A 12,153-nucleotide genomic window follows, 5' to 3' on the forward strand; every position below is an offset into this window, starting at 1 on the left:
ACACACACACATGCACACACACACACACATTCTTCCTTTTTATTTGGGAGAGTTTTCCATGTGCATCCTTAAGTTTAAGGATTTGCCACTTCCTTGCTGTGCTGACCCACTGGTTTAATGAGATAGAGTACCCGCTCCTTCTCTACAAAAGCCCTGCAGTAGAAAATGCCCAGCTGAAGAACTTATATTTTGAAGGGAAAAAATAGAGGGGGTGACCCAGGTGACCCTCTAAATCAAGTGAAGCTACAAAACTTCGGGACGGAGGGAGGGAAGAGAAGCAGATTGAGTGCCTCTTATTATTTTTTCATTTAACAAAATAAAACTACAGAGTCAGACATCTTTGATTCTTCCCTACAGTTTGGCTGCAGCTCTTTAAAAAAATGTTTATTTCATTGAAGGTAATGTATTTGGCTTCCCTGATGGCTCAGTGGTAGAGAATATGCTTGCAGTGCAGGAGACACAGGAGACTCTGATTCAGTCCCGGATGTAGAAGATCCCCTGGAGAAGGAAATGGCAACCCACTCCAGTATTCTTGCCTGAAAATCCCCAAGGACAGAGGAGCCTGGTGGGGTACAATCCAGGAGCGTGCAAACAGTTGGACATGACTTAGCAACTGAACAGCAACATTTATTTATCCCAAGAGGCTTCCCTCCTAGTTTTCCACTCACTTTTCAACGCATTTCTGGATTTCTCATCAGAATTTTGAATTCTAATCTTCTAGGTCTGTCCCCATTTCAGAGTCTCAGTTCTGTGATACAGATGTTCAAACCCCCTGTAAACCTTTGGTGACGCTTCCCTCAGGGCGTCCCTTGTGGCTCAGCTGGTAAAGAATCCACGTGCAATGTGGGAGACCTGGGTTCAATCCCTGGGTTGGGAAGATCCCCTGGAGAAGGGAAACGCTACCCACTCCAGTATTCTGGTCTGGAGAACTCCATGGACTGTTTGGTCCATGGGGTCACAAGAGTCGGACACGACTGAGTGATCTTCACTTTCACTTTCCCTCTATATCAATACAAGGGAGCAGGTTTAACATCTAGGTTGCCAAATGTTCGGCTTCATTTTCACCAAAACTGCCTTGTTAAAAGGCCCACTCCCTTTGGCTGACTACTGCCTCCCCTTTTATTGGCTTTCAGTCCCCAAAACCTCCTTTTCCTGGTTGTCCTGCAAAAGGAGTATGTCATAATGTGTCCACATTGGGAGCAGGACTCTCCTCCTCTAGAAAAGGGATAGAAAATTGAAGTCACTTACAGAATTTGGAATTGGGAGGGAAGGAATCATTGTGGTATTCCATACTTTCCTCAATGTTTCAAGTTTTGGAAAAAAAGAATGTTTCCCCGAATTTCTAAGTTTTATTGGAGGCATAAATATGTATCCCATTTTCTTATGTTAAAAAAGAATCCAATGATTTAAAGTTTTGGAGGAGGGTCTTACTCCTGGGGCAGTAGCAGTTTGAACAGGAGCTACAGTGAATGTCTTCAGTCCTGAAGCTATGGGAGGGATTTTGCGAGGAAAAGTATATGGATGTGTGTCAAAAGATAACTTTCAAGTCCTACAGACGAAGTGGGGAGATCTGCTTTGTGACAACATTTTTTGGGGAGGAAAAGTACATTGTGCTAATTATTTTAAAAACCTGCTTGTGTGATGGCTGGTAGTTTTACACATTTTATATTCCTGCAGATTTATTCCATGAGCTTATGTGGTGGTAACAAGGCTGGGTTCCTGTTTAGTGAGACAGCTGAGTGCATAATTCAGGAATCAGCTGAGTAAGTTAGACAGTATGATCATGGAAGGAACCCTCCATCCACTTGGCTCAGTTCTAAGGCTTTAGGACAGAATAACAGAGATTTCTGAGGTCTAGGAGGGCAGAGATGTCTGTCTCTTGAGCCCCAGGTGGTTTCCATCTGCAGACATAGGTTGAAGGGCCTCAAATAATGTAGGACAAGATGTCTCTGAGGACCTTGCCTGAGCAGGGTTGTGGCATTCTGGGAAACCTGGCCAGTGGAGCTGAAGATCAGAGCTGTGTCACCCCCAGGGCCTGAGGGGGTAGATGGGGTGGGGGCACGTTGAAATGAGTGGAGCTGAGTTGAGAGGAAAGATCTGTGGAGACAGGGGGACTCAGAGAGTGGGGCTGAATCTCTGCCCACTTTCTCAGAGTGCAGACCTGCACCCCTGTGTTTGTGTGTGTGCTAAGTCTCTTGAGTCATGTCCGAATCTTTGCAACCCTGTGGACTATAGCCCACCAGGTTCCTCTGTCCATGGGGATTCTCCAAGCAAGAATACTGGAGTGGGTTTTCATGCCCTCCTCCAGGGGATGTTCCCAACCCAGGTATCGAAGTAATGTCTCTTACATCTACCTGTATTGGCAGCTGGGTTCTTTACCACTAGTGCCACTTGGGAAGCCCATCCCTGGGTTTATAAGGGCCCAAAGAAAGCAGACAGCAAAGCTAAGCTCCTTTAGCCACAGACTTTATTGTTTGAATATTTTCAACTATGACTTATTTTTGGACAGACTTTAATTTTACAAAACCCTACATTGCATGTTGCTGGGTCACTTAACTCTCCCTTTGATACCACGTTTCCATGAAGACGTATTTCTCCCAATCACAAACTGCCTGACTGTGTGCTACAGGGTTCTTTTAGGGGTTACCCCTCCCACACAGTGTCATTTATTTTTTCTGATATGAAATCTAGCTGTAGCTTCACTGTGATTTTAAGATTGCTGCATCCTCAGTGTGAGAATTTAATGTTGACTGAGAAATGAAAAGTGATCCCTGAAGTCTTCCCTTCTGTCATGACACTGAGTTTGTTCTATAGACTGAGCATGTGTGGACCGGAGGGGTTGCTCTATGGAGAAAGAATTTCTCATACCTTTCCATGAAATAACTTCTTTAGGATGACTTATTTAAAAGTATGCTTTGGTGTTCCTCAGCATACTTTGGTATCTTTCAAGAGTCTTCATCTTTGTTCTTGTATTTATTTTTTTCTCAAGGTTTCTTGTGCACATCAAGCCTGGTGATCAACTCAACGGTTGTCAACGGTTATCACAGTGGTAGTGGTTCTCTTCATGGAGTTGGTTCACATTGATCAATAATTATCAAAGAAGTAGTAGGGATTGCTTATCCTCTGCTCATGTCCTCTAAGAGCTTTAGAGTTGGGGGCTGTTGCTGGAAACACCCATATTGTGTTTGTAGAGTGAGTTCTGTTAAGTTACACTAGGTCAGGCTAATGACTAAAGTCACAGAGATAGCACACATGTGGATCCACATCCATAGGTAGTGCCTGTCTGGACTGCACAGCGCAATGCCTGAAGGAACCTCCATATTGATTATGTCACCTCAGGTCAGAATGTCTACTGAGGGTCCTACTGGTTTTCTTTCTTGTGCTGGGTTCTCTCGTGTCGTCTAAGGGAAGAGGCACGAGTGAAGTGTTCTCCACAGAGCTGACATTCATAGGGCTTCTCTCCACTGTGGGTTCTCTCATGTTCCCTCAGCTTAGCGTATTTACTGAAGGCCTTCCTACACACAGAGCATACATGTGGTTTCTCTCTAATGTGGATCCTTTTGTGCACATGAAGCCCTGAACTACGAGTAAAGGCCTTCCCACACTCAAGACATACATGTGGCTTCTCTCCAGTGTGGACTTTCTTATGCGAACTAAGGCCAGAGCTTTGAAGAAAGGCTTTGCCACACTGATGACATTCATATCTCTTCTCTCCTGTGTGAGTTCTCTCATGTTGTTTCAAGGAGGAATTTTGATTGAAGACTTTCCCACACAGATGACATTTGAATGGTTTTTCTCCAGTGTGAATCATGCTGTGTCTCCTGAGGTTAGCACATCTACTAAAGGCTTTTCCACACTGATGACATTCATAGGGCTTCTCTCCTGTGTGAGTTTTCTCATGTACTTTCAGGGAGAATCTTTGATTGAAGACTTTCCCACACAGTTGACATTTGAATGGTTTCTCTCCAGTGTGAATCATCTTATGTCTGCTAAGGCTAGAGCATCTATTAAAAACTTTCCCACACAGAGCACATTCACATGACTTACGTCTAGTGTGAATGTGACCCTGTCCATCGAGGAATGACCCTTGACTAAGTGATTTTCCATGCTGTTTGCTGACATTATGTTTCCTTCTGAAGGGAACTATTGTATATTGAAGTGAAGGTGTAGGAGTAACTTCCTCTCTCAAATCAGCACATCCAGCAGGATCCCCTTGTGGGTGAGAAACCTGCTTTGGCGGGGAGGAGATATGAGGCTGTTACTGGTTTGCCCATGTCCAGGTAGACACTCATTGTCTACATATTCACCCTAGAGTATCAGCCGATAATAGTTTCCTGTTAAAGTGTCTCCAGTGTTGGTTGCAAACACATGTTGTGTTACTCCCCTGCAGGCACAAACATTCTCTTTATAGTTTCCTGACCCCAGATATCAGATTAATTTTGAAGATTTCATTGTGTTTTACATACAGGAAATTGTGCTCAGTTACCAACTTATCTTATCACTAGGTCATTCAGTTGATGCCTGGGCTTCTCACCCATGAAACTTACCATCGTCCTGGTTGGCAATGTGTGCTTCCAGTAGACACTTTGCATTAATATCATTTCTTGTTGTCTAAAGAGACTTTCACTGCCTACAGAAATGGAAAAAATATATAGATTTTATAATGGCATTAGAGAAATAAAAACATAGATAAATACCAAGGTCCATGTGCCTGTGTTTCAAAAATTGGTACTTAGATGGAGAAACTGTGTATAACAAAAAATACTGAGGTAGTAGAAATACTTTAAAGGTAATTGTCTAGGAGCTTTCATGGTGGTGTAGTGGTTAAGATTTCACTTTCCAGTTCAGGGAGTGTGGGCTTGATCCCTGATAGGGGAGCTGACATCCCACATGTCTTGTTACCGAAAAACCAAATCATAAAACTGGAGAAATATTCTAACAAATTCAATAAAGTCTTTAAAATGGTCCACATTAAAAAAAAAAACTTTTTTTTTTTTTTTAGAGTCATTGTCTATTAGAAGAAAACCAGGATTAATTATAGAAATGAAATGTGGTGAAGAGACACTGGGTCAACAAATGATGGAAAAAACATTAAATGGGAGGATCAGGACAAGAATCACTCTGTAGAAGTTTTAAGTTCAGAAAGTCCACAGCACTTTTTCCCTGGAAGAAGAAGTGACTGGAAGGAAGTAATATGAATTGTGGTAGTAGATGCATAGAATATAACAATGTGAGGAATATGCCCTAATGTCCTCACTTCCATTTTAGGATATATCCCTCACTTCAGACTTTCATTGGTATCTCCAAGGATGCTCACCTGGACTCTGACCTTGGAGGTCTGCTGCTTCACTCCACAACTCTTTCCCTTGTTCCAGCTGGAAAATCACATCTGATTTGCTGATCGGATAGCCTGTTTGATAAAAAAAAAAAAAAGCTGTGGATTTTGAGTCTCGGCTAATTACTCTTTGCTATGCTCAAAACATAGGTAAGGTAGTGAGGAAAATAAAGAGATAATTGAAGGTCAGTGCATGCAGCAACATCTTCAACAGACACGACAGTGAAGGTCCTTCAGCAGACCAGGAGGAAACCCAGAGCAGCAGCAAGAAGAGTGAGGCTGTCTAAGGGCTGATGCCCGTGCACCAGTTCAGAGAGAGGTCACAGATCCTCAGGCTTTTCCAAATGAGAAAGATCAAAAGACTCTGTAGTGAGCTGAATATTTCTGTCAAACAGGATCCAGTAAGGATTCACCTTACAGGAAGAATCAAAATACATATATGTATGTATATGACATATACGTGTACTCTGGTCTCAAGTCTTTGTGTAGCGACAGGAACAGAATAATTATTTTTAAAAATATTTCATCCTTTATCCTATTATTTATGTATTACAATATCCATTGAATCCTCAGCTCTGTTCTGAATGTTGAGACTGAGTAGCAACAAAGATATGAAACCTGGCCAAGATAACCCTCTGTGTGGTAATAAAAAGTACCATGGAAAGGAACAGCTTCCTTTTATGTAGTTAGGAGGACAAGCAGAGAATCAGGAAGCAGCTGGAGTGGGACTCAGGATAGCTTGTTCAGTGAGTGAGTGAACAGAATGGACACAGGTGCAGGTACGTCCTTGTTGACAGACTCACCTACAGAGACCAGGTGGGTGATAGTTTCCATCATCACATTTCGGAACAGGTTTTTCTGGGACTTGTCCAGCAGGCTCCACTCTTCCTGGGTGAAGTCGACAGCTACATCTTCAAACGTCACCGATTCCTAAAGCATCAGAGATGTTCTGGTTTAGACAGAGCAGCCCTACCACTGTCCAGAGTGGGTGGCTGAGCTGAGGAAGGATGGGGACTGGGTGCAGCTTCAGGAGAAGGAAGCATCACTACTCACCAGGGGCTCCATGCTCATCAGCTCAGTCACCGGGAGCCTTTCTCGGGATCTCACTCACAGCCGATCCAAGCACTAGGCAGGCCAATCTGAGGATGGAGTAGAAGCCATGAGACCCCAGTCCTGTGCTTCCAGACCCACCTGAATTCAAGCCTCCAATCTTTAGCTGGGTGTAGCCCCAGCCCAGCACTCGGAAACCAGTGGTGTGTCCAGGGAATACTATGCAGCTTCTTCTCTCCCAGATCCCATGTGAAGAGCTAGAGCTGCGGTTGCTAACACAGAAAGTCAGAGTTCAGAGAGTCCGCAAATAAGAACGTGTTCAGCACTGACTGTGTTCATCAGCCCGCGGCGCCCGGAATCACTCAGTGTCCCCCCTGATCCCAGCCCTCGGGGACCCCAACTCTCGCCAGGGTAGGTGGTGGTTCACTGCTGTAGGTAAGCACTCTGGAAGCCCCCACTCATCTCCTGCCTTATGCGCCCATAGTGCTTCTCCAACAGCCCTGGCAGTCCTCCAGAAACACACTGCCTTCCAGCTCTCCCTCAACCCTGACATTAGTTCTGTCCTCCATGCATATGAATATCAGTTACCCAAGGACCTATTTTAGGATGGAGTTAAATTGAGGACTTATTCCATTTGGAGGAACCACAGCACCCACCCTGCCAGCCTCGTCCTTAACATCCCCCACACCAGAAAGTAGCAGGAGTCCAGGAGTTACAGGGTTACTGTCATAGACTATCTCAATCCTCCTGGTCAAGGATGGTCAGAAATATGGAATAGATGAGGTTTAGAAGGAAATTGCTTTATTTACCAGTTTACAATGGACACCCAGAGGTTCCAAAATCTTTAATATATGACAGGGTTACACTAGAGGAAGGAGCAGCTGTCATTTAATTTTGCTCAGTCTCTGTCCTGTGATCAAATACCTTTAGCCTAACAGAGACGAATAGATTTTACCTGTAATATGACTTCTAACAGCAATAATCAGAAGAAACTCCTGTTATTTCTCTCTTTGTATTTATCGCTTAGTTTAAGGGGAACCTCTCCTTCCATATATCCAAAGTGAAGCCCCTCAGCACATCCCCTCTATCTTGAAACAGAAATCTCCCTGGAGATATTCACTCTCAATCTTCTACTCTCAGGTCCTCCCTCCGAAACCAAAGTGAAAGCCTAGGTGTCATTTCCTATCAGAAATGAATTCCTGGATCCATGCCTCTGCTCACTGTGGAGAGGAATCTAGTGTCCAGGACAAAGCACAAATTCCAAAATCCACTTAAGAATAAGTGATTGGATTAGTGATTAGATTATGCAGAGCACCTGGGGAAATCCAAGCTGGGAGGGACTGTCCAGGAAAACCAATCAAGACTTGACTGTGGATTGCCTTTGGTTTCGATTTGACTTCAGACAAATCCCAAAGTGAAGTGAAGTGTTCTTTTTTCACTCTTAGGCTATTTCTTCTACTGATAATAGGAATAGGTAAATTACTATGATATCCAGGGAAACCCCAGGCGTATGTAACAGGCTGCCTACAATAGAAAGAAGATGGAACCTAGGCAACTTTGGCTATGTCCAGTTTAGATGTCATAATCAAAGGAGGTTAATAATATATACAATAAAATAAGCATTTCAAGTGATTTATTCCATCTTGAGATAATTATTTCAACATAAAAATAGGTCTCAAGACACATAAGAAATAAAGTGAGGAAAATCACCTGATGAAATCCATTAAAGGAAATTAATTCAGAGAAGCAGAAAATGAAATACTTAGAAGATAATTACCTAAATATTTAGAAACAAATATGTAAAAACATCAGATGTAGATCAATGACCAATAAAGTTTTTCAAGACAAAGGGCATACTCTGTATCTGCATCGTGTGATACAGAAAGTGTCACACACTTGGGGTGACAGAATATTTGAAGTCTGGCTGGCAGTACCAATGACTGAAAGTTAGCTATTTAATTGGATTAATTTAAATGTTCAAACCACATGGTCCTGTATTGGAAAGCCAAGATTAGGATCTTAGGTCAGGCAGATAAATAGATTTAAGACAGAAATGTTGGAGCTGAAAAAAGGGATGTGAACAGTCAAAGGTTGGAATGAGAGTGGCAGAGAAAATGTTTGACACAGTATGATTCAGAGACCATGACATGTGTCTAGAGACAGATAAGACATACATTTTAGGGAAGGAAGCACCCTCCTATCTCGCAGTTTGGAGCACTCACCAAAATCCTAAATTGGAGGAGCAGGTGAAGCCAAATGGATTCTGAGGATTCCATAGCAAGCAGCTGGTTCCTCTTCCTCCGACCTCCTAAACGGTCTAGGTTCTTCTCTGAACAAATGCCTCCCTCTGTCTGTTTGACTTCCATTTAAACCTGAATAGCAGTTTATAGCCCTACCTGATCCACCCTATCAAGATCCTGAGTTTAGTAGACTTTCAGTCTGTGAGCCACGCCCCATCCGGTTTGAAAGCTTGGATTTTCCAGATTAATTGAAATTATAACCCACTCCCAGTGTTGGAGAGCAAAGATGTAATGACATTATTCAGGGACAGTGAGAAGATCCATCATTCTCTTCTTCATTCATAAATACTTTTGAGTGCATTCTCTGTACTGTCTTCAAATAACAGGGCATCAGATACACTAGGATTCTGTGGAAATGAAGCTGGGGTTCCCTGGGAGAAATTTGGAATTAAAAATAAAATGCAAGATGAAGAACTATGAACATTTGAAATATAAATAATGAGGTGACAACATAAAATCTATTGCTGGGCTGCAGAGCATGACTTTTAAAGTACTGACAGCATAGTACCTTCAAGAACATGTTTAGAATCTATTAACTGTGTAAAGAAAATGGGAAGACAACTTTATACTTTGCTTCTTGGTTAGTAGGAAAATCCATACAAGTGTTCCTACACAGTAAACTATTATAAGTAATTTTACTTCCATATTATGCACAGCTGATTTAAACATTTGAGTGGAAATCTTATGGATGTGGAGATGGCTCTTTAAGCTTAAAATTCCTGGTTTCCAAGTGGAAAAAATTTAATCAAGGGACACAGTATTTCACTGTATCCGAGGACATTTTGCTTATACCTCATACAATGCCTGGTGATCCTATTATCTTGTGCATTTCAATTACATCTCCCATATTCATTAAAGAATATTTCACCTGAAACTAGTATATTAAGGTAAATCCACTATACTTCAATTTTTTAAAAAGAATATTTTAAACTTATGCCGTTACCATTCAGTCTCAATGACTCATCCTTTTGCTTTACATTCATCAGATTATGTACAGACTGTTTCCAAAATGAAATAGATAAGTTTGAGTGTGGACCCTTTCTACCACAAGATTTAGGGAACTCTTATAGGGTCATGTATTAATTATGCCATCTCCCCAATGTAATGAAAGGAATTGCCTTTCATCTAAACTTGGGAATTTATTTCTACACTTGTATTCTTTCCTATTTTCTCCTGGCACATCAGAATGTATGTTATGACTCAAAAACACATACACTTTATTTTATTTTCATTTAATTTTTAAAGTATAGTTGATGAACAATATTATATTTGTTTCAGATATACAACTTAGTGATACAGTATTTTTTATAGATCATTCTCCTGTTGAGATTATTATAAAATGTTGTATGTATTTCCTGTGTTGTGCCATATATCCTTGTAGTGTATTTATTTTACTTATGGCAGTTTATATCTCTTAATCCTTAACCCCTAACTTGCCCCTCCTACCTCCCCGTCCCAATGGTAACCACTAGTTTGTATTGTATACCTGTGAATCTGTTTCTGTTCTTTTATTTCATTTTTTTTTTAAGATTATACATATATGTGGTAACATACAGTGTTTGTCTTTCTCTGACATATTTCACCAAGCACTGTATGCCTAGGCTCATCCCTGTTGTTTCTAAAGGCAAATTTCATTCTTTCCTTTTTTGCTAAGTAGCATTCCATTCTAATATATACCACATCTTCTTTATCCATTCATCTGTGGATGGACACTAAGGTTGTGTCCATGTCTTGGCTCTTATAAGTAATAATTCTGCGAATATGGGAAGTGCATTATATCTTTTGGTGTTAGTTCTTTTGTTTTTTTCAGATATGTACCCTGGAGTGGAATTACCTTTGTTCCTTGAGAGTTTTGACAGATGATTTTTCTTCTGAAAATATTATGTAGTTTAATATTTTCTGTCAAGTATGTATAATGATCTTTGTGTTGCCCCCCAAGTTCATATGTTGAAGCTGGAACACTCAGTGCATTAGAAGGTGACTTTACCTGATGAGCATGCAGTGAGATCCAGGATAAGATTAAAGTGATGGCCTTCTGGTAGGGCCCTAATCCAATCTCATCTGTGCCCTTAGAAGCAGGAGAAGACACCAGGAGTCTGAGCAAGAGGAAAGGCCGTGTGAGGACGCGGTGAATTGATTCCTGTCAGCTGTATATGGACAGTCCTTGGGGACAAGCAAATCCATCTAGGCCTTGATCTGGAAAGTTCTGGCTCCAGGAAACCTTGATGGTAACTAATGGGAAACTCCAGACTAGAGTAAGAGGGAATGTGCTATTTCACATTGAAGACTTCAGAACACATTTTCCATGTCTTTTGTCCATTCCCTCAGGAGGCAGAGACTCAACATAGAGCTCAGCTCAGGGATTTCGTGAGACCAGAATATGTCCTTCACATTCGTAAGTCCTTCATCAGGGAGGATGAAGGACTTACGAATTCCTTGAAAAGAACTTCAGGATGCTATATGCATCTAATGTCTATATAATATCAACGTATGTACATTCTTTCTCAGTCTTCATCTGTCATGAGTTCTATTTCACACATCTTGAAATGATGTATAAATTCAAATATGTTTTTTAAAAACATGGATGTTATCTCACACTTTTTCAATTTTTCGAAATATATTGTCATTACACATTTTTTGTTATCTTTCTTCCCTGGGCTATTTAAATGATTATTTTTGTTTTGAAAGTAGGAGATTGTTGAACCCCTCTTTGCTTATTCTGTCTGAATATTTTGGGCCAAGTGTGGCTAATGAGCTGTGTGCCATCACCTGGGTGGATGGAGGACCACCACACAGCTGACAGCATGTGTTCTGATGGAGCCCAGATCTGTGCCGTCTCTCTAAAATCGTCCCGTGTCCTGAAGCCCTGCCCCCTGGACGTGCAAGTCCAAGAATATCAGCCCATCCCTAATAATTCCAATCCCACTTCGCTTCTCTGACAGACGCCTCCTTTCTACTCCTGTGATGCTCAGAGGATCCCATAAAATAGAGCATTTCTCAGGCCCATTCAGAGCCTTTGAAATGACAAAGTTGAAGATCAGACGATATTTTGTTTTGTGAGAATCTAAGAATGTACTGAGGAGGATTTAGATCCTGAGACAAGAGAGTAAAAGAAATAGGCTGTGACCCAGGTCAGAGAAAGACCGTCTCAGAAGTTTTGGGAGGTCTGGGCTCGGCCCCAATGTGCCGGCTGTCTCCCTGGTAGTTTCATCCCCTCGTGCCTTCAGCCAGCAGCTCCCTGCCCTTGAGGTGCAGGGCTCTGCAGAATGAAGACATTCCCCCAACCGTTGCTCTGTAGGAAGGAAGGAGCACAGTTTGCTCTTCCTAGGAGGTCCTCTCCACGCGGCTCAGTGGCTGTTCTTGGACCTACTCAGGTCTTTTCCTGCTGGAGAAGAGAGGCAGCCAGTGAGGTGGGTGATCTCTGCCCACCACCTCCAGTGCTTCTCAAACTCTGCCGCTCGTTTGATG

At 42.0% G+C, this 12,153-nt stretch overlaps 1 protein-coding gene across 1 annotated transcript; it reads right to left on the bottom strand.

Annotated features, from left to right (window-relative positions):
- Nucleotides 1–3,361: 3,361 nt before the first annotated feature.
- On the bottom strand, nt 3,362–6,400 carry LOC133050386 (zinc finger protein 596-like). Its single transcript, XM_061134537.1, has 4 exons — nt 6,389–6,400; nt 6,139–6,265; nt 5,318–5,410; nt 3,362–4,143 (listed from the first exon to the last, which is right to left on the bottom strand). The coding sequence occupies exons 1-4, from the start codon at nt 6,398–6,400 to the stop codon at nt 3,362–3,364; spliced, it is 1,014 nt and encodes a 337-aa protein (XP_060990520.1).
- Between the last annotated feature and the right edge of the window lie 5,753 nt (nt 6,401–12,153).

Source organism: Dama dama, chromosome 32 (assembly GCF_033118175.1).
Source record: "Dama dama isolate Ldn47 chromosome 32, ASM3311817v1, whole genome shotgun sequence".
NCBI lineage: Eukaryota > Metazoa > Chordata > Mammalia > Artiodactyla > Cervidae > Dama > Dama dama.